General features: G+C 39.6%; 3 protein-coding genes across 3 annotated transcripts; 2 read left to right on the top strand and 1 right to left on the bottom strand.

Moving 5' to 3' along the window:
• The first annotated feature begins 1,412 nt into the window (after nt 1–1,412).
• On the top strand, nt 1,413–14,622 carry LOC117289526 (translin-associated factor X-interacting protein 1-like). The gene is made up of 16 exons (XM_033770671.1): nt 1,413–1,586; nt 2,536–2,671; nt 3,097–3,354; nt 4,139–4,273; nt 4,555–4,719; nt 5,502–5,683; nt 6,451–6,562; nt 7,097–7,158; nt 7,719–7,808; nt 8,361–8,511; nt 8,707–8,835; nt 9,206–9,376; nt 9,774–9,923; nt 10,762–10,959; nt 11,552–11,658; nt 12,241–14,622. Exons 1-16 carry the CDS (start codon nt 1,540–1,542, stop codon nt 12,449–12,451), a joined length of 2,304 nt encoding a protein of 767 aa, XP_033626562.1. The 5' UTR covers nt 1,413–1,539; the 3' UTR covers nt 12,452–14,622.
• A 446-nt stretch (nt 14,623–15,068) lies between these two features.
• LOC117289602 (gamma-glutamylcyclotransferase-like) lies at nt 15,069–16,838 on the bottom strand. The gene is made up of 3 exons (XM_033770801.1): nt 16,698–16,838; nt 15,955–16,106; nt 15,069–15,473 (listed from the first exon to the last, which is right to left on the bottom strand). The coding sequence occupies exons 1-3, from the start codon at nt 16,794–16,796 to the stop codon at nt 15,200–15,202; spliced, it is 525 nt and encodes a 174-aa protein (XP_033626692.1). The 5' UTR covers nt 16,797–16,838; the 3' UTR covers nt 15,069–15,199.
• A 1,895-nt stretch (nt 16,839–18,733) lies between these two features.
• LOC117288855 (lithostathine-1-like) lies at nt 18,734–19,291 on the top strand. Its single transcript, XM_033769708.1, has one exon. It carries the CDS (start codon nt 18,734–18,736, stop codon nt 19,289–19,291), a length of 558 nt encoding a protein of 185 aa, XP_033625599.1.
• The last annotated feature ends 2,851 nt before the right edge of the window (nt 19,292–22,142 follow it).

Below are 22,142 nucleotides of genomic sequence, written 5' to 3'. Positions count from 1 at the left end.
TCGCCTGGCCTACGGGATGAAGTCCGACAAATACCATGGTAACCACATTAATTGTCTCTAAACTCTTTTAGCCCCCAACAAACTATGAATATTCAAAACTTTGAAAAGGTGTACAAGGACAAAACTAACATTTTCCATACAGTTATTTGCCATCAAACAAACCTACCAAGGATTTTACTTGTAAAGGCCTATGTAAAGCTTAGCAAAGTTTTGCGATGAATCATAATGTTGCCGCCCAACATTTTTAAACCACAAACTCACATGGCGGGAGGGGGGCCTGCAGGGGGAGGGGGTGCATTTTTTTTCTGCACTACGAAATTGCCGCTGTTGTAGTGCTTTTCAATGGGTATTTCTTTCTTCTTCTAAAATCGATTTAAAAAAGTGAGTCCTCAAATTAATTGTAAATAATGGCAAGGCCTGACGTTTCGACCAAGGAGTCTTTCGCAAAAGCGACATAATCACTTCAATTAGAAACATACAGAGAGGGATTCATCACCACTGAAGAAGCAATGCATTGGATCGAGAGGGACTAACAGGGGAGGGAAGGCGGGGGTTTGACCACTATTGGACACACAATCATTGGCAATCTTTTTTTGTTATTCCCCCTTTGCCACAAAACTTGAGTTGTCACCAAACGTGTGTCGTTTGTGTAGCCTAGTTCGAGAAAGACTTTGAAACATCAGTCCATTAACCTTCTCCCTTTTCCCCATTATTGGTCCCTTTGGTTGGTAATACTGAGTTTGCAACAGCTAATTCTATTTGTCCAAATATATGCGAAATCAAACCATTATTTCCGGGCGAATGCCAAACTCAAAGGGGCATTGCGTTAAAGATGAGGAGGTTACTGTTATGATCATAAGCAGGCTGTTTGAATATGCTTACATTTCCTCCATTATCCCAATATTATAACTTTAAGCGTAATTTATTATTCAACCGCTTGTTGAAAATTAACCCCCCCCCCCCCATACCTCCAAATCGCCGTCAACCCTGCGTCCCCAACCATCTTTTTAGCCGTCAGGCGCACTTTGACATTGACTTTGACTGACTTTGGTTTACATCAAGGCTGTAAGCAAAATAAAAATCATAATAGATTATTGTTACAAAAATCCATCTTGCTCCTTGAACAAAACCTCTGGATTATCACACATTCGTATTTATTAAAATGAATTTAAATGTTTTGATGTGTGAGCATGGTTCTTCCATGATGTGTATAATAAGTCATTCGAAATGATAACTTGACCAACAGGGGGCGCACTTTAACGTGCACGGTGCAAAAACACGGTGCGCTGCGATTTGTTTTTGTACCACGCCTTGAAAAAAGAATAGTCACCCACTGACTGATGACCCCCAACCTCCTGACCCGTGATGATCTGCGCCCATAGCAACTACGTGATTTGGCTGGCGCGCGGAGATCGACGAGAGAGTGTGTAAAATGATCAAAGTGTGAAGGGAGACTACGCCGCGTTGTTTACAATTTAGCAAACCGGAAAAGGAACAGTTCTTGACATAAAAATACAACAGAAAAATCTTTGATCGGGAATGGCTGCAAAAGCCATGCCTCTAGCAAAGCTGCCTCCAATTGCAGGGTAAGCAAGTCGAACAGTTTTTCTTAAAAACGATAAAACGGGTTGTGACTTGTGTGGTTATTCCTGTTTCAGTTTGAGCTCAGCAGCGAGATGGGAGATAGGCATGTCAGTAACTGCATCAGTACCGTGAAAACAAAATGTTGCAAGAAGTAAGAAATACTCACTCCAGGGGTCTGATTTCACAAAGGCATTACAGTAATAGAATAAGTGATGTGACACCCCCTCCCCCGAAGAAATTGGCTAACCAGAACTGTTTATTTTATTACTTATTGATAATTTATTAATTATTTAGGCAATTATTTATTGATGCAGTGAGATTGTGCTGACTAGTTACTAGACTATTTTATTTAGTATCTCACTGTACAGTATTTAACTTTTTTGTAATTGTTATTTTTCTCAGAACAGAGCTATTGATTGCATTGGGGTGATACTAATTACCCAAACCATATTAATTATAATAAATGGAAAGTTTCCATATGGCGCCACCACTTTTGCATTCGATATGAAATAATTAATAGCATCTTATTCACCTCAAGAGTCAATGAGATATCCCTTTTTGTATAAACAGTATTTATTTGATTCGAAGGGAACCCTTTCTCAAAAAAGTTTTTAAACTATCAACAGCTGCAGTGATTGTCGCCAAGTTCAGTAAGTTTTTATTTAATAAGGTAGGCCTACTTTTGTTAATAATACAATTCTTACCGCGATGTCAATATCATATTTTTCATATGATCCTAACTTAATTCAATTCAATGTCAATTAAAACTTACTATTATTGTTTCAATACTTCATGAAAAAAGTACAAACAATAGTTTTTAAAAGAGTAACCAATAAACAATGTTTTTTTACAACAAGGACGAGAATAATATAAAAAATAAGAAAGTTTAGTAAAAAAAAAAAAAAAAACTACTGAATCAAGCATTTAATTTTCCTTTTTCTTATTTCCCAGCACCCCGCCAGCAGTTGGTCTAGGCATCTCACCAAGAGCGGTAAGGCAGTACGAAGGACTACAAGGTCCAAGCTATCAGCTGAATGGAATCAACGATCGGACAAAACACAAACTACCTCAACCTCAGGTTCTAAGGGTAAGGTCAATTTAGAGATCGTTCAACTTGGCAAACGTTGCCACCGTTGGCGAACATTGGCAACCATAGGCGAACATACTTGTAAGGTGTTGTTGGCGGGTGGTTTTTAAAATGACCGATAAGCAGACGGTATGATTTTCTTGTCACGAACATAATTAAGGCGCAAGTGTTCAAGGCGCAGTAAAACCAAAAACAAAACCAAAGAAAAACAGACACAATAAAATAAGTCCTTGAAAAACCTGTGACATAAGATAGGTTTTGAGAAAAGATTTGAACTTTGTGGTAGGAAGACAATATCTAAGATTAAGTTAAGTAGAGAATTCCAGATGCATTCCAGTGTCGAGAATAGGAGGTCGCATGTTATCGTGAAACTGTTTTTGATAACACACAAATAATTGTTTTATATTTTGTTGTATTCTTGGCAGCCTTTCATTGATACTAAAGCCGGTACCCTTGACACATGGCCAGCTCATGCGACTTCCCAAGCCACAGCCAAGCCAGGTATCCCAAGCCACAGACCTCGTTCCAGCCCGGACAAGATGTCAGCGGACATGAGCGACGACCCCCAACGATCAGTCATCCCCAAGCCAAGGTTCCTGGAACAACTGGAGATGTTCTTGAAGAAAGAACTTAGAAACCTGGACGGAGACAGGGAAGGAGGTCCCAGTGACCTTAGGTTACAGGTATGTCAACTATAGATGAATTGACCAAAGGGATAAACAATCACCCAGCACTTAACCATAAAGAGACTTAAAACATAAACGTAATAAAAAGAAATCTTGAGTCCTGACATTAAGTTTAGACATATGTAAGAGAAGATTTATCTCATCTATTTCTGTGGGATATTAAAGACACTGGACACTATTGGTAAATGTCAAAGACCAGTCTTCTCACTTTCTGTATCTCAACACATGCACAAAATAACAAACCTGTGGAAATTTGAACTCAATTTGTCGTTGAAGTTGCGAGATAATAGTGGAAGAGAAAATACCCTTGGCACATGAAGTTGTGTGCTTTCAGATGCTTCATTACGGGACCCCAAAATCTAATTCTTACAAAATGACTGCACAAACACACGCTAAGCAATGCCTGTTTGTTCAACTTAGAAAATGGCCGCCTGCGCGCATGCCGGTGCGCGTACATAGGCTAGTGCGCCCTCTAGTTCTTATATATAACTCTATGGTAATTACCAATAGTGTCCAGTGCCTTAAAGTATACTTCATTACTCAATATAATTGAAAGTGTTTTTTCCTGACGGAAAGTCAACATTCCAACATCCTTTGTTTCTCTTCAAGATACAACACAGTAAGGTATTATTATTCAATTGAATAGCACAAGACCACAAGACTTGTCCAGTTTTAAGTTCACTGGCCCGACAGTAAGATCACTAGCCTCAGGCTAGTGTCAAATTTTAGTTCTGGCTTGACAGGTGTCTTATTGTTTTAATTTCTCGTCCATCAACCTCAGGCATACAGAGAGGTATTTGAGTACCTGATAGAAGACTTCAAGACATACAAGCCTCTTCTCTCATCCATTAAGACAGAGTACGAGATGATGATCGCCCAACAAAGAGAACAGATAAGGGAGCTTGAGCCTCTTAAGGTAGGTCCACCACCTTTATTTTTCTTTAGATTTAAAAAGAGGTACATGTTTATAGAAAGGTTTGCGGTAACACCATGTAATGACTATCTCTAATGAGTTGGGGTGGTTCTGAAAAGAACCGTTGGTTTCAACTCGACGTTTCGATCAGTATGCTCTGGTCGTCTTCTGGAGAAAGCACGTACATGTTTATACACACAAAATCACTCAACAATTCCGTAACTTCAGAATGTTTTGGAAGCCACGTTGATAAGTGGTTAATTATTTCCTCTTTGTGTTTGCAGTCCATGTTGGTGACAGTCTCGGAGCAGTGTGATCAGAAAGTGATGGCACTTAGGGAGGAGGAGAGACAGGAGATGCTGGATCTTAAGAGAGAGAAGAAGGCACTGCAGGAGACGATAGATGCCATGAAACAACACGAGGTCTCACTACAGATGCAAATAGACAAGGTATGGGTGGGGATTGTGTAACAACCCTTTTAGACAGGTGCTCCAGAGTCGCGCCGAACTAAACAGATTTGGACTGAATCTAGGTCGACCCAATAACTCTTTGTTTCAGACAGGCGAACTAAACATAAAATTTACATTGACTCGGCTCATGACAAGATCACCGTCTGAAACCAAGGTACTCCAGAGTCATTATGAATGACTTCAACAGTCGATCTTTCGACTTCTAGCGCGCCCAGTCACTCCTTACTGTTTTAGATGTCAAACTTTTCATGTACTTAATTTAGAATTTGGTTCGGCGCGACTCTGGAGTGCCTGTTCTGATTCGGGTGTTAACTGCATCCGAACTCAGTTGGTAACATTGGGCAGTTGGGTTGATGTCCTGGTATCTTTCTTCACCTTCATTTAATTTATTCTGTTTGTGAAGCCATGGACAAACTTAATCACAGTACTGGTTAAGAACCCAATGGAGAAACAACAAGGAAGGAAGTTTCAGTTTTATATGTGGGAGGAAAAAGCCCAGAGAATTGTTGTTGGGAAAACCCACGCAGTCAGGTAGGGACTGAAAACCCAATCCAAATAGTGCCTCGGCATCTTGTGTACCGTTAGAAGGTGCTACATAAATGGGTCTCACTATTAAATAGCACAACACTTCTTGTCCTGTTAAAAACAAATGAGTGCTTGATATTATCCCTAGGGATGTGATTATGTGCTACATTTGTAGATAAGAACCCAGTATTATGCTTTTCCGGGCCAATTACAGTAAATGTTAAATTTTTCTTCAGCTACAAGAAGACGTAGCCGCTGAGTACTACAAATATCGAAATGAATGCGACGCTCGTAAACTACTGGTGTCTGACATCAACGATTTACGCTACCAACAAGAAGACTTTCAAAAGTCTCAGGGTCAGGTCAACCCCGTTGGAGAAACCAAAGAGGATCCCATAAAGCTCAAGATTGCATTAAGGTGAGAAAATATGTGCTTAAATTAAATATTTTTGTATAAAGTGAATGTGTATTAATTATGTAAAGCTTTAATGTACATACCATAAATGTATAAATTATGTTGGTTTGAAAAAACCCTCAAATGTCAAATAAAAACGTGTTCAATATACCAGGGGCCATTTTCTTAGCGCTGCTTATCAGCAAGCAAAATTTTGCACCAACTACTTAGCAGAAAAGTTTGTTTAAGCGTAGGGAAATAGCTTGTGCGTTAACCATAGATTTACATTGTTACACCATTTACTTGCTTACAGTAAGCACCGGAAGGTTATCATGCCTTTTCCAGTACTTGCTGTTAGCAGTTCTAACTCTAAGCACTTGAACCATAGACACTTTTACGTACAAATTTGGGGCATTAAGCAGTTCTATAAAATTGGTCTCAGGTTTAAAAGAACAGTTTTACCCCGATGGGTGTCGCCCATGTAAAGTAAGCAAAAAAAGCAACCTTCTGTTTAATGATCGGGGTTCTTCTTTGACCTAGCTAGGGTTATGTCTAAGTAGAGACTCATATAGCAAAAACTATTAATGGAGAAGCCATGTTTTAATCACACTGTAAACAGCGCCCTCTTTTGGCAAGTAAACACAGATATTGTTAATTACACCTTCATGAACTTGAAAGATGATAAAACCTCTAATATCTTTGATTATCATGAAAGGTTAACATTATTAGTTAAGTTTTCTGTGTAGAGTTCCTTTCCTTAAGTTATCATTTACTTTCCTTACGATGTTTAGGAGAGCAAGAGAGGACCTGACGGATGCGACGCAGCGTTTGACGGAGATGATCGCCAACTATGGAGACGTAGTACCGAGGAGGGACTTTGAAGGACTCAAAGTAGAACATGAGGTAATAAAACACAGCAGAGGGCGCTTACCAACCAAATTTTGCACCTGTCACTTTAGCAGTCTTCACTGTGTTGTAATGTTATTTAGGTACCTGAAACCACCCAAAAGTCTTTCAAACTGGAAATAATTTGAGTTGAATTATTTGACTAGACAGAGAAGCATAAAGTAGATGAAGCTCTACCACCCCCCCCCCCCAAACAAAAACCCTAAAAAAAACTAAAGCATTTTGAAAAATAACAACAGACAGAGAGTCAGTTGTCCCTTGTCAAAACTGGGTTTTAAAAAACATGTCTGGTATCTTACCGCTGCTAAAATATAGGATTCGAACTGCCTCTAGCTACCAGGCAATCTCTGTGGTCTAGTTGATATGACACTGCTCTAGAATGGCAAAGGTTGTGGGCTCACAGAACACCGGGCAGTACTAAGTACACATTGTAACACACATTGGTGTAAGTGTAAAACCAAATTAATATTCTTTATCCCTGATACAACTCAACAACTATTGTAATCCTTAGTACGTACTTTGTCTTTACAGAAACTGCAAGAAGAAATGGAGCTACTGAAAAAAGACCATGAGATCCTGATGACAGAGCACGAGTGAGTAAACTTATTATTCTTGAAAAGTGAAACCAGTCACGAAAATAAAAAAAGTGTGTAAGTTTAATGTAAATCTGTGGACATTGTGCTTTGTGTTACAACGAGTACCACAATCCTTTAATAAGAAACTATCAGCTGCAATTATAATATGAGATCATAAAAATAACTGGTTTGCATGAATGAGTTACCAATAACTACTGGTTCAGTAATAATAACAATAATAATAATACAAAGTTCTTATAAAGCGCACATATCCTAGACTCTAGATCAAGGCCCTGAACAGAAAGAGAATAAACAATAAACAAATTAATGGGCTCTGAACAGTTCGGTCTTCAACAGTTTTTTGAATGTCATGATTGAGTCAGACTGGCGGATTTCTGGGGGGAGTTTGTTCCATAAGTTGGGGGCGCTATAACCAAAGGCACCCTGACCAACCAGTTTCTTACAGATGGTGGGAGTAAGTTTTGTTGCGGCGTCCAACTTACGGAGTCGGCTGTCGCGATGATAAATGGAGAGAAGATTGTTGAGGTAACGTCCCCATTTTGTTTATTTGTTCACAGTACACTTCTTGAGGTCAATAAACAGGTGTTGACGCAGAGAGACGAGTTTTACTCCGAGCTGGAAGTGCTCAAACGATCAGCAACACCAAGGTACAAAAGTGGTAGTTTAGGAAAGTTGGTGTGACAATTTTAAGCGATTAGCTGTGCAAGCCATTTGTACCAGGCAATATTCAAGTCTAACTTATATTACAAATGGCTTATTGCATGGGGTTCGGCACAAGTACATTTACATGTTTTCTTTTAAAGTAATAACATTATTAGGCAACTTTATTCCACGTATACTGCCAGGTACATGTTTCCCCTTCATCCTACAATCTTTTTTAAAAGAGGAATACCAATTCCAGCTCTGGATTTTCCAGAGTTATTTTCATCTTAGATATCTTTGTTAATGAAGCCCTTTATACCGAGATCTTGCATGAGTGGCTTTTAGACTTATTTGGGGAGACCTTACTATAAACAAAAATAATAATTTTGAAAAAAAAATGAATTAAAAACTAAAATAGTTATTTTCGTCTTATTAATGTTTTCTTCTTGTAGCTTCTTACCAAGAGTGACTTTTACACTTGTTTGGTGCGAACTATAAAATAATGAAATAATAAATAACGAGACTTTAATATCCATGCTTTATTTGTTGCCCTACAGACCCGACTGGGATCGCTGCGCCCCCTTCATGGAGGGAGGAGAGGAAAGATGGGCAACCATCGCTAAGGATAAGAGCAGCGATGGTAAAGTGGAGCTCCTCCTCAAGGAGCTAGCTGGAGACGGAGAAGGACTTGCGTTCTTTGAGCCCAAGGTAGGCAACGTTTACATTTGAACTATGTAACAGGAAATAATTTAAAAAAAAAAAAAACAGAATTAGTTGTTGCAAACTGCTTACCAACCTTTTGAAGATTCAACACTAGCAGAGTCTTGCATTGACACAACGATTATTACTCGCCAGACTAAGTTGCTGAGTAATAAATCTAGTTTTGTTTGAATCATCCCACAGGGTACAGGCGAGGATGTTCCACTCTACCTCCAGACCGATATTAAAGTCAGAAACAGAGAGATATCAAAGGGGGATGCCCTGGAGTTGATCAAGGAGGTCTGGGCGGCCAAGAATAAGCAGGAATCACAGGTAGGTAGGAGCAAAGGGACTTAACAAATCTCAAACGTCATGCAGTATTTGAATTAAATTCTTCAATTCAAGTCAACATTTACTTCAAACTACTCTGATCTTTTCTCAAAATAAAATATGTATACAAAAAATTGCATAGATAAGCAAAATAGTAAGCAAAGAAGATGAAAGAGTAAACGTATGCAGATCAAAGTAAAGAGAGTTAAGTCCAGAATTCTGCCGTCTGTCTTAACGGTCTAAACTACAAAGAATTACACACACCGATCTAAGGGTCTAATAACGGTAAAACCAAAATAATATTCTTTATCCCGATGCAAATTTAACATCTAATAAGCTCAGTTTATATTTATTTTGTTCCGAAACTCTTCAGAAGGAGGACGGTTCGGTTGGACCGATGGACGCCTTCCTGGCAGAGTTTCTTGACGACAGATTCCGGGACAAGAAGATGATTGCTGAGAAGGCGTACAATCTCCATGACGCCTTGGAGAGATACGAAGACGAGGGCCTCTGCAGCTTGTTCTATCAAGTACTTAAAAATGAGGTCAGTTTGTAATACAACTTTTTAGTCTTAAAGACACTAGACACCTTTGGTAATTGTCAAAGACCAGTCTTCTCACTTGGTGTATCCCACCATATGCATCAATTCAAATTTAGTTCAAAAGGTAGTACCACCTACGTCCTTTTCCCCTTACTTGTATATTTTCTATAACCAGTTACTTCAAAGTGACATGATTCTCAAAATGATTTACACTATCGAAAACTGTTGTACCTAACCAATTGAGGTTTTATTGCCATTATTTTATAAAGTGATTACCAAACGCGTACCTTACCTTTAAACAAAATGTTAGAACAAAAATCAGAAATAACAACACTATGACAGCAAATCTGTGAACTACGACATACATTTCTTAATGATTGATTGTATTTGTTTTCTTCAGATCAGCGAAGATGTGTACAACCAACAAATGGAGATGTTGCAAAAACTGATGGAGTCATTCAATCAGTCTTCAGAGACGGTGACGATCCAATCATCAGCACCACCGCCAGAGACGCCCCAGCCAGCAGAAGAAGGGGTCGAACCCCCGCAGGTATGTTCTTAAGATGTCTGCTTGAATTGCTGGCAAGGACATGGATTCAATACCTCCCAAATGAATCAAGTTAGGATATTTTTACCACTCCCATCCCCCAAAAAGTAGAACAGAAAATGAAATCATTGAAATTATGTAAAAATTCAAATCCTAACAACAAGATTCAAGTTTCAAGACACACATTTTTAATAGATGTTAATTTTGTTGATGGTAAACAAAGTTTGTTCAATCACGTTAAAAAAAGAGAAATTTTTTCCCAGTGGATGATACAAGTAAACAAGAACCCTTATGAGAACTCATTAATGAGAACTCACTTATTGTCATTCAACAAAAAAGGGGATGTTACTATATGTCCTTGTAGCCTAGCCAGTTTGGGTTCTTTCTTTTAAATGGGAGAAAAACAAAATGGTTCCATACAAGTTGCTCCCACAGTTGCGCTCCGCTAAACTTTTGATCAACTTAATGATTGTAAGGTGTCATGGCTGAGTGGTTTAGAGCGTCAAATTCAAGCTCTGGTGGTTAAGTCATTGGAGTGTGGGTTCAAATCCCACATAACACTTGTGTCCTTGAGCAAGATACTTTACTATATCTGCTTCTCTTCATCCAGGGGTATAAATGGGTACCTGCGAGGGTAGATGTTGATATTGTGTATGAAAAAGCCTTTGGAGTGCCACGGCAGCTCAGGGCTGTGTACTCCTCAGGGATCTGTGAAAGATCAACATAATTTTATTGTCCCAATGACCAGGGCACTTATTAAGGTAAAGCGCATTGAGACGGTATTCTGAATTTGGCTTTATAAAAACCGTTATTATTATTATTATTATATTATTTTGTATAGGTTGAAGAAAAGGAGGAAGAGGAAAGTAAAGAAACCAGCATCCAAGTCATCCCACGAGACAAGTTTGAAGCCTCTCTGAAAGAGGTCTTTGCCGTCAAGTCCGATGAGAACATCGAAGCCCTTGTGGCTGCAGCCTTAGAAGACTTGAAACCAGAAGAAGGAGCAGAGACCCTGAATTATCAAGATCTCTTCATGGAGGTAAAAAGACCCAAGACCAAAGTGGTCACAAAATGTCTGTAACACCATTGATTACCATTCTCCGCTTGATGTGCAAGCGAACAAAGATATATTTACAAAATAGTTAGACCGCCAAAATAGGGCTAGATAGCTCAGTTAGTAGAGTGCTGGCATGTTTATCCGCAGGTCATTGGTTAAAATCCTGCTCTAGATAATTTTGTCTTTGTTCAACCCTTATTCAAGAGTTGTATATTAATGAATTTAAGCAATGCCATAGTCAAATATATTGCTCATTTCATGTATAATGACTTTTGACTGTTAAACTGGAACTATATTGCCTAATAGGCCAGTTCCAACCGAAAAAATGTTAACTGATGAAAAACTACAAATTGTAAATTAAAGTAACGAACACTGAGCCAATCAAGAGTGGGTGCAGTATGCGTAATGTGCAGGAGTGTTCCTGTAGTTCAATACAATGTCGTGGTCTACTGGATTGCGGTTGTTTGACTGCTGGAACATTTCTTGGGAATTCAAATGGGCTTGACTTTTGATATGCTCTTTATAGTGTCCAGACTTTACAGAGACAGGTTTTCCATTTTGACTTTGAACACAGGATGAAGATGGAGGAGCTCGTCCTTTTATTAATCTAATCCGGAAACAAGATAAAGAAGAACGTCTCAAGTATGTGGAGCAGATCAAACAAGAGATGGGGGAGAAAGAGTAAGTAGTATGATCGAAGATGTAGAGTGCTGGGGGGGGGGGGGAGGGGGCAGAGATAATGGGTAAAGAACATCATGCTGGAAAGGAGGGATAATATGATGTTGACCTTGTTTCAGAAACAACTGTTTGATGTTATTCAGCAAGACATTTTTCATGTCCTCATGTTTTGACCCCGGCAGATTCTTGCCTAAGGGCTAAATGACGACATTCTAGTAACAGGTGGAAAGAGAGAGAGAGCAGAATGCAGTCAGAAAAGTAGGAGATGACAATGATAAGGAAACAAGGGGGGAGGGGGGCAGCGAGACGGGGCTAGTTTGATCACAAACACCAACAGTAGTTTTGTGGCTCAGAATAATTGACCTTTGGGAAATGGGTTCCAGGATGAATGTTTATTTTACAATAATTTTACCGTACTCGGCTGATAAGAGTCACAGTAAAAACCTTGAGTAGAATTCAAAGATTTTCGCTCATGGGAAATTCCAGTAGTGCGTGCCTGATATGGTGCATTACAAAATCGTACCACATTGTTGCACCGACACAGCGATTTATGCAAATTGACTGAAAAATGTTCTTATTTTACAGGGAGGTGCCTCTACCGGAATTACGGATGGCCATCAACGTGGTGGATGCCGAGATCGATAAACATCATATGATAGCGTACCTGGCCTGCGCGTACGACGTACCGCACGACCAGCTGAACACGGCCACGCCGCAACCCATTGAAACTATCATACAGAGACTGCTCAAGAAAGGCGTCAGCCGCTTTGGTCTGCTCAACAGCTCTGAGTTATAAGAAGTACACGAAAGGAGACTCTGGGTTTATTTTTAATAGAGAATGACAACAATCCGTCCAGTTTTGCCTGAACTGTTTTCTTCTTCATAGAACTCAGGAAAGTACTGAAAGTAAAACAAATAAGTAAGAAGATGTTTTCCAGAAAATCGTATTCCTGGGTTGTGCTGTACATTTGTACATTATTTTTATTGAGTTTTTGAAACAATATTTTCCACTGTTCGCGTGACAGTCCTATTACGATGAAAACACATCAAGGGTTGGGGGCCTAATAAACGCCCTTTAGTATTGATTTGGCCCAGTTCATGCGAATAATTTTTTCATCATAATCTTGGTGTGCCATTTTGGTCACTGTCCATGTTTGTTATACAACGGTGCGCATTTTAGGCAACACGCCTTTTACCATAGTTGCACGTGCAAGTTGACTCCCACAATGGCGATTGTGGTAGACTGTGTAGCCAAGTGTAATGTTTGTGCAAGACAAGGTTTAGCAATACTGCCTAAATGTATCAGTTGCTAATCCAAGCATACTCCCTACTTAAAATCAGCATTCAGTGGGCACAACTGTTTTCAGTCCAAATTTTGGACAATTGTGGTAGGTTCAACTTTTATGTTGACAGCATCAGATTTTTTGAGTCATTTTGACTGCTGTCCAAACCTTTAAATTGAATACTTCTTTTTAGATCACTCCGTCCAAGCACACCAACACATTTCAGTACCTATTGCAGAACACTGGAAGGTACCCCTCTACTTGTGTTTCAAATTATTTGGTGTACCTGTTTGTATGGTTTGGATAAGTTTTCACCCTAAAACATTTGAATCTTAGAAACAATTAATGCATGAGTTGTTTTTTAGTTTTCTGAGTGTTGGTGTCCAATCGAGTATGTTGCTGCCATAATGTAGATGCAGCTGGTACCCGCTGTCACTAAACTTGGAAGTATTCAATGTTCTTAGTAACAAAACACTTTAAAAATATGAGTTTTATTTTTTATTTAGAAAATATATAATAATATTCAAAATGGTACAAAAAATCAAGTGGGTGAGTGGCAAGGAGGAACAGGTGAGCAGCACCTCTACAAGGTCGTCCAAGTGCAAAAATTGAACAAAAAAACCAACCCCAAATTTGTGTGAAGGCAGATAATGTTGCCTATAAATCAGCGTTTCGTTGACAAAAAACATCTGATGTAGATATTTAAAAAGGCAGGCATTTGATGCATTAAAAGAATTGAAACAAAAGCTGACAGTTTTACATATTATTCAAAGAGTATTTAAAAGGATTTATTTACACCATTTTGTAAAATATTTCATTACTGTAAATTTTAAATTTAAGCCCTAGAATTTCTTCAATAAAAAATATCTATTAATATACAATTGTACAAAATTGTTGTTCTTTGGGTCATTATAATCAAAAATCAATTTAGGCCAAACTGTTTCCTGTGACCGAACCGATCTTTAAAAAATTGTATAACTTGAAAAGTTTTGAAAAGAGTAGCTTAAGCTAACTACACTGGTGCCTCACAGCATCAACTTTGCTGAGTGAAAAATGAGCAGGGAACCAGTACCAACAATGTAACTCCTGGGCCCAAATTCATAAATCCTGTAAGCACAAAAAAAACTTGCTTAGCACTAAAAATAACTATTGCCCAGCAAAAAAAGGTTACCGGCCAGAATACTATAGAGTTACCATTGTTGTGATTGGTCCCATGGCAATTGTTTGCTTAGCCAAGAAATTTGCTCAACAGAATTTTCTGCTTAACGACTTTATGAAACTGGGCCGATGTAGTTTGGCTGTTTCTGCTAAGCAATAATTTCAGTGCTTCAGACTTTATGAAATTGGGCCCTATTAGCACGGTTTAAAAAGTAAGATTTGATTTATTAATATAAAAAATAATACTTTGAAGATCCCTGTCACCAACCATTTTTTTAATTTTATAGCTTACAACTCCTGAAGACCATCAGCGCACACTGATCGAAAAGTCGGGTCATTAAAAAAATTAATTCCACAGATTCTTTTCAGAGCCACAGTTAATTGCAAACAGCGAACAACTGTAGCAGTTACGAGAGTTTTGTGATCAGACTGATCGAAACATTAACCACCGGTTCATTTCAGAACCAACACTAGTCAAAAGAGATATTCACATGGTGTTACCGCAAACCTCTCTTAAAGGGATGCTGCAGTGAATTAAAATAAAACAGTTAATTTTGCTGTCATTTATTTCTGATATATGTATAGAACATCAATAAAATGTGTTTTGTTTTTTCCCCGACATATCTCACTTTCGTAATTAGCGAATAAGTCATGCCCCCCCTTTTGTGGATTGTTACCGCCCCCCTACCATCGACGTCACGTCGGGAATTCAAACATCGTCGGCAAAAAGAGTCTGGTCCCTAACTACACGCGCCTAGGTACCAGGCCACACAGTGCACACGCCTCTATATGCACACAGCCAGGGGGGCAGACGGCTCGGGTTCCCGACATGATGTCACATGAAGGCTCCCTTTTAGGGGCGGGGTGGGTTCCCCTAATCTCTTGAAAACCACTTTTAAAATACTTGCACATTAAATAAAAAATAAATAACAATATTTTAAGGTTTAAAAAGTCATGTTTAATCGTAAACACTGCAGCCACCCTTTAAGTATACTTCAATCGTTTCAAATCCTACTAACCACAGCAGTAGCAGCCGCTCACTTCAAACATGGCTTTCACTTTTCAGAATCCTTCATTTTTAAAAACTACATTTACCTGTACCTTCAAAGCTTAACATCTTTCATAACTTCATCATATATCTTCACCTGTCCGCTGTAACCATTGTGTTCGATGCAATCCAGGAATCTCAGATAATCTGTAGGTATGTTATTCTGTTTGGCGCCTGCCTGTATGACTCTGATGTAATGGGGCGAGGGGGTCATGTCAACGGGATCGATCATCTGGTAACTGACGCAGTCCATCATCTTTTCATCTTGGAAGGAGGTGACCTTGAGAGATTCCAATCGGCGGTAGATGTCTAGATGCACACCCTCTTGACTGTAAATAACAACAATAAGTAAGGGAATAAAAGGGTAGCGACGAGTGTTTAAACAGCCATTTATTTCACCAGGCAGTCCCAGCTATAGTTCAGCCATCCCATTAGATCGATCCATTAAGCTCCGCCCCATTGCGTATTGACCAATCACAACTCAACGAAGGTCCGACACATCAAGTCTGCCATGCGTGCGCGTATGCTTGGCGCGCAAGGCAGAGTTGTATAGAAAGGCATTGGAGAGGCTCACGTGTTCTTGCACACGCGTGCGTTGTGGGCGGAGCCTACTGGATCGGTCGTTTGTAAACACTCAAGATTGGACTAGCCCTACAATTGGATTCTTCCTCTGTGCTGTACACTGTAATTATACAATACAAAAGTGTATACAATACGAAAGTGAAAGGCCGCCAGGGCTAGGACTGGCCAAACTATAGTTGGAATGATTCGTAAGTTGGGACCAAAAGCATCATTTTATAAAATACTAACTCATCTAGACTATCCAGGTCACTTTCATGAAGTTTCCACACTACACCCCAGACGCAATCTCCGGCTGACTCTGCGATGCTGCCGACACCCCCTTTCCATCTTGAGCTAGACGAAGTCCAGTTCTGTCTGCCACAAAAATGCAGCTTATAGTTCTATTGTCAAACGAAAATACACAAACAAATCACATTTGAAGACATAAATTGCCATAGAAGAGCTGCTGTAGCATTCCAAGGAAAAATTCATCATAGAGTTGAATCTAGGAGTTTGACGTACCCTACTCATACTACCTAGAACTACAAGGTTCGATCCTCTACTAATACTAATAGCAGAATGAAACCTGCTTAATTACTGCGTAAAGTCGCGCAGAGGAGCGTTGGCAGCGTATAAAGATAATTAGTTCGTAAATAGGTGGGCATACTCCTAGAACTAGGACACGATAGCGGAACGAAACCTCATATTTCTAGGAGTAGGGTGGGCACAGCTGGTATGGATGTCCTCATTGTTTACCCAGAACCAAGCGTCCCCCTTCCAAAAATAAAGCATGACCCCCCCCCCCCCCCCCACACCACTGACAAACGAAAAGCCCATTACCCGCCCACCCCCCCCCCTTTTCCTTTGGAGCAATGCCCCCCCCCCTCCCCCAAGACCCGGCCTCATCGATAAAGTCCTGTCGACGCACAAAACCACAGAATTTTGTTCTTACCTGACTGAGAAGAAGGGTTACCGCATATGATAATACTTACCATCAATTTAGCAACGGCTACAAACTTTGCAGAAGGGTTGGCCCTCACTAGCCTTTCTCGGAGAAGATTGCTTCCGTAGGCAAAGTAAAGAAAAGACATTCTTCTTATTGATGATGCTGAGCGAGAGGCCAACGATACTATATCTTTGGAGAGGCCTATAGAATTTATTTTTACGCACGGGGACGGACGTACACACCTGTTCGATTACACAGCGCCCCCTATCGTCTTCTTATGCAGCGAGATTCTTGTGGGCCGTTCAAAGTTTCAATGAAGAAGTTAGAATTGCGCCTAAATTGGGTGGGTCTAAAACCATAGACTATGGTCTATTAAGTAACAACAAGACACGTTTTCAGTCAGAATTATTGTCAACGAAAACGCCACACAGTGTCGCCCTGTGATTGGTCGATAGTTGCCGTAGCTCCCTTCCATAATGCGTCTGTTGGCCAATGAGGATTGTCGGCAAAACGGAGCTTGTAGTTCTAAAACAAACAATTGGTTTTTTTTGTATGTAAAAATCCTTCTTCATCACTTTGTTTTTGCAGAGGACAATAAGCAATAACAACAACAACAATTAAAATTTTAAAGGCGCAATTCCATCTAGATCATAGCGCACTAGAAAGAAATTAACTTGGAAAAAGGTGAGTCTTAAGGACTTTACGAAAAGCAGAAAGAGTAGTAGATTGACAGTAAAGTGGTAATATAATGAGGTACATGGGACCGGGATTTGAGGCATTGCATGGTGAGGTATCAATTGATAGCAATTATTCAATAGTTGTAATATAAGTTTTCTCGGTCAAATTCAGAAAATGAGCAGCCAATTTCATTTTCATGCGTTCGAGTTAAAGCTGTTTTGCCTCTCCAGTTGTTACTGCGTTTCAAATTCAGGATTCGGCCATTCAATTTCGTTAATAAGTCGATTCAAATTCCTTTAGCACTCTGTTCAATTTAGCGTATCGTCATTCTTTTTCGTGGCACAAACGCCTCAAGAAGCGTTGCGAATTTGAATGCTGCTTTGATGAATTGTTAAATTGAATTATTATTTTGTTAAATCGAATGACGCAACATTACATTTGACTAATCATAAAACGAAATCGAATGACCCTTTTCAGTAGCATTCGATTTCGCGCGAAATAGAATAGCTTGGTGGTTAATTTGGCTGCTCATTTGCCGAAATTGACCGAGAAAACCTGTAATAGAAACGTGACGACCGCGTTCGTACGGTGAATTAGTGTTACTTTGGTAGCAATTAAAGAAATATAAAAATTTCTATAAATCATATTATATTATACACAAAATATGAAATCATTTGTGGGTACCACTTATAGACTAAAGCAGAAAACCTTGCAGAGTAGTAGTGCAAAATACATGTAGTTGGCGTGCCCACCACCCACAAGATGGTATCGCAGCTAGTCGCAGCGTTTTTATAATACATAAAACACAGTGTGTAGAGGTGTGCCACAAAACGTGAGGACTATCTCATCCAAAACTAAAATTTTAAACCACTAAACGGTTAGTCAATTTCTTTAGTGTCTTTACATCCTCTTGGCAAACTATTACGGCGTGTCGACATACCCATGGCGGTCAGTAAGATATTAATATCACTTTGGTTTCAGTTGACTAATTCATTATCTGGGTTGACGCAGGAAGTTCCGTCGCTGGCGCTTTTGTTCATTGTAGGACTAATTTAACAGAAAGGCCGTTTCGTTGATAATGATAGCAATTATTATTTAATAGCTGTAATAACAGAAACGTGACCGCGTTCGTACGGTGAATTAGTGTTACTTTGGTAACCATTAAAGAAAACACAAAATTTCTATAAACCTAAGCGTTAAAAAACATCAACTCAAGCGAAACAGATCGCAATTAAGAGGCTCTGCTCGCCAGTGTGGCGTCATTGTTATCGTGGAAGTGAACCAGGGAGGAATTGACAACGGAAGCCATTTTGGAGTGTCTGTATAATTTTAACTGAGACTTCACGGAACCTCGCTCCTTTGCCTTTAGACATCTAACCAAGTTTACTTTACTGAACCAAAAAAATGAATATCTTTAAAGTTTCAAGCCTGCTTCTGGGTCTCGGTTGTGGAAGTATACTGGCAGATATCTGCCAGCAAAAGAACTGCCAGCGTGGAAACTGCCCTCCCAATTGGCGCAAAGACGGAGCGTCATGTTACTTCATAACGGAGAAGATGACTTGGAACAACGCAACGAGTTTTTGTCCCAAGTATGGAGCAACGCTTGGTATCCCAAACTCACAATCCGAACATGAGTTTATTTGGGAATTCTTTCTGCAAAAGATTCAGGATACCACAACTGGACCGGATCTCTGGATTGGTGTCATCAACCCGAAGGGAAATTTGTATGATGCACGTCGTAGTGATGCGAGCGGCTCTTACGAGAACTGGGCGGCCAACCAACCAGATGCCTCCTCTGATTCGCACTGTGTATCAATGTGGGGTGACCGTGGCGGCAAATGGGACGATAAACCTTGCAACAGGGAAAACTACGCAGTCTGTAAGCTCCCTGTACCCGTCACCACCAACACCCCACTATTCTGCCTATACACCGGTGATGACGGTCGCCTTGGATCTCAGTAAGTCGTGTCATGCGGGAAGGCTCGCCAAATCACACCCTGACATTGTTCCTTCAATCTGCTGGAGCAAGGTGGAGGGAATGTGCGTTGTGCCAGCCCAACAACACAACTCGTCATGATGCGGCTGCTGATGAAGGAGATATCACGAAGACGAGAAATGATACTTTTTGTCTCATTTTCCATTTGACTGAGAAAACAGCATGACGAGTCCGGACTCTGGGTGACTCTCTGTTCTGTGGATGTTCGAGGATCATTGACTGCTGCATGTCTCGATGTATCGTGACTGTCTCGACGTATCGTGACTTAATGTCTTGATGTATCGTGACAAACACATTGTACAAACATTAGTAGTCAGAGTAACTCTTTTTCTTACAATCTTTGAATACTACGAACTCACTCATAAATTTTTGCGCACAGTTAAAAATGCAGTTAGAATGGAGGTTACATTTTTGACAAAAGATCAGAAAGTCGGGAAAAACTACACAATAACATAGTTTCGAATTTGGTGAATTTATTACAATTTTGTAGATGCAGAATTTTTAGGTTATCGTATTGTGTTAACTTTATGAGATTATAGGGTATCGGAACATAAACAAGCCCCCCCTCCAAAAAAAAAAAAAAAAAAAAAAATCGCCCACTCTCGTCGGAGCGGATCTCACCGTTAACAACTCCCTGGCAGTTTGTTTGTTATCCAATTTAGTTCTACGTTGTTTACTACGGTCAGAGTATGCCACAAAAAAGCATACAATTTTAACCATTAACGGCACTGGACACTTTGTTATTACTCGAAATAATTATTAGCATAAAACCTTGGTAACGGGTAATGGGGAGCTGTTGATAGTATAACACATTGTGAGAAACGGCTCCCTCTGAAGTAACATAGTTTTCGAGAAAGAAGTAATTTTCCACATATATTTGATTTCGAGACCTCAGAATTAGAGTTTGAGGTATCGAAATCAAGCACATGAAAGCTCACAGCTTCGTGTGACAAGGGTGTTTTTTTCTTTCATTATTATCTCGCAACTTCGACGACCAATTGAGCTAAAATTTTCACAGGTTTGTTATTTTATGCATATATTGAGATACACCAACTGAGAAGACATGGTCTTTGACAATTACCAATAGTGTCCAGTGGCCTTTAAACGGCAAGTCAACTTCTTTAATCCTCTTGGCAACATTCAGGCCGGAGCTTAGTTAACTTACCGGGTCAGGTATAGGCCTATGAGTCAAAATGCAAACTACTTGAACCTTTACCAAAGGCAAAACCGCCTTTCCAAAAATAGGTCAGCATGGCCAAGGGAAAACCGCGTATTTTCTGTCGGTTAAAGCCATTGGACCCTTTCGGTTCAGAAAAAAAAATAAAAGTTCACAGATTTACAAATAACTTACAGGGTTTACAGAAGGCAATGGTGAAAGACTTCTCTTGAAATATTATTCCATGAAATGCTTTACTTTTTGAGAAAACAGCAAAACAATAGAAATTCTCGTTAACGAGAATTACGGATTTATTTTAAACACATGTCATGACACGGCCTAACGCGCGGAAACAAGGGTGGGTTTTTCCGTTGTTTTCTCCCGACTCCGATGACCGATTGAGCCTAAATTTCCACAGGTTTGTTATTTGATATAGAAGTTGTGGTACACCGAAAAGTTGTGTTTACCGAAAGGGTCCAATGGCTTTAACACTTTCAAAAACAAAAAAAAGGAAAAGAAGGGGGCTACAATATCCCATCACAAACTTACATTTAACTTGGCCACCGTAACGAACGTTGACGAAATGCCGTTCACTAGAAGTCTCTCGCTCAGCATGTTACTGCCATAACCAAAATACAGGCTACCCATGTTGAACTAAATTATGCGATTTACAGTGTACAATCACTACCGGTTCAAACGCAACTTACTGTGACAGAGTTAAGTGTAGACTTTGGGTTAAAAAACAGCAATCACAATAATGCACAACACACAAGTCAGGTTCAATATTCATGCTACATGAGTGATAACCATGAACTTAACCCCATTTAAAATCACCTTTGCTACTCCCCTTCCCAGTGACATGTGACAACAATTTGACTTGGCGGGTCACGGCTCGCATTATTTGAAATTTGGAATCGATTGGTCATCGAAGTTGCGAGAGAATAATGAAAGAAAAAACACCCTTGATGCACACATTTGTGTACCTTCAGATGCATACTAAAAGGCTTCAGTGAGAAATTACCTCTTTCTCAAAAACCATTTTACTTCAGAGGGAACCGTATCTCCATTGTTTTATACTTCCAAACAGCTCTTCATTGCTCGTTGACAAGTTTTTTTATGCTACCATGCAGTACCAAATATTTTGAGTAAAGACCAAAGTGTCTCCAGTGCTTATTTCCATTCCAGACACACAATGGAACATAAAACAAATCACAAATTGCAGCCTGTCACAGGCACAACAATGGGCTGAAAAGCCAAACTTGTTTTGGTGGCGTCCATTTTGGTTTATTACCGCAGATAATGAAAAATACAGGAATGACATTATTTGTTTGGTCCCTGGGCAAAACGCAGGGAACGGTTTCACGGCCGCGTATATTGGGATGGCAGATGCTCACTCTTGCTCTATTATAGGACCAGTCCTGCTCTATGATGCTACGTACACCTGTACATGCACGGCGTAATTAAAGGCATCTACAGCCCAACAAGATAGGGTATGGTTTATCAAATTTGGGGTTGGGGTGTGGGAGTTTTTCCACATTTACATTCTCGCAAACTTGTTTTGGCTGCCATAGTGCAAAGATGAGGCCTGATTATTGAGTTAATGGTATTTCTTTGGCTAATAACACGTTGATAATTTGTTTAAATATTTTGTAATTTTCCTT

This window comes from Asterias rubens, chromosome 4 (assembly GCF_902459465.1).
Source record: "Asterias rubens chromosome 4, eAstRub1.3, whole genome shotgun sequence".
In the NCBI taxonomy this organism is placed as follows: Eukaryota; Metazoa; Echinodermata; class Asteroidea; order Forcipulatida; family Asteriidae; genus Asterias; species Asterias rubens.
This window is presented reverse-complemented; position numbering and strand designations above follow the sequence as displayed.

What these genes read in the sequence shown, in the direction of transcription:
- LOC117289526 (XM_033770671.1), top strand. Translation starts at nt 1,540, where the DNA reads ATGGCTGCAAAAGCCATGCCTCTAGCAAAGCTGCCTCCAATTGCAGG. An exon ending in AAACGATCAGCAACACCAAG is followed by an intron (nt 7,809 to 8,360) that starts GTACAAAAGTGG and finishes GTTGCCCTACAG; the next exon opens with ACCCGACTGGGATCGCTGCG. An exon ending in TTGCGTTCTTTGAGCCCAAG is followed by an intron (nt 8,512 to 8,706) that starts GTAGGCAACGTT and finishes ATCATCCCACAG; the next exon opens with GGTACAGGCGAGGATGTTCC.
- LOC117289602 (XM_033770801.1), bottom strand. Translation starts at nt 16,796, where the DNA reads ATGTCTTTTCTTTACTTTGCCTACGGAAGCAATCTTCTCCGAGAAAGG. An exon ending in TAGCCGTTGCTAAATTGATG is followed by an intron (nt 16,107 to 16,697) that starts GTAAGTATTATC and finishes GTTTGACAATAG; the next exon opens with AACTATAAGCTGCATTTTTG. An exon ending in GACCTGGATAGTCTAGATGA is followed by an intron (nt 15,474 to 15,954) that starts GTTAGTATTTTA and finishes TGTTATTTACAG; the next exon opens with TCAAGAGGGTGTGCATCTAG.
- LOC117288855 (XM_033769708.1), top strand. Translation starts at nt 18,734, where the DNA reads ATGAATATCTTTAAAGTTTCAAGCCTGCTTCTGGGTCTCGGTTGTGGA.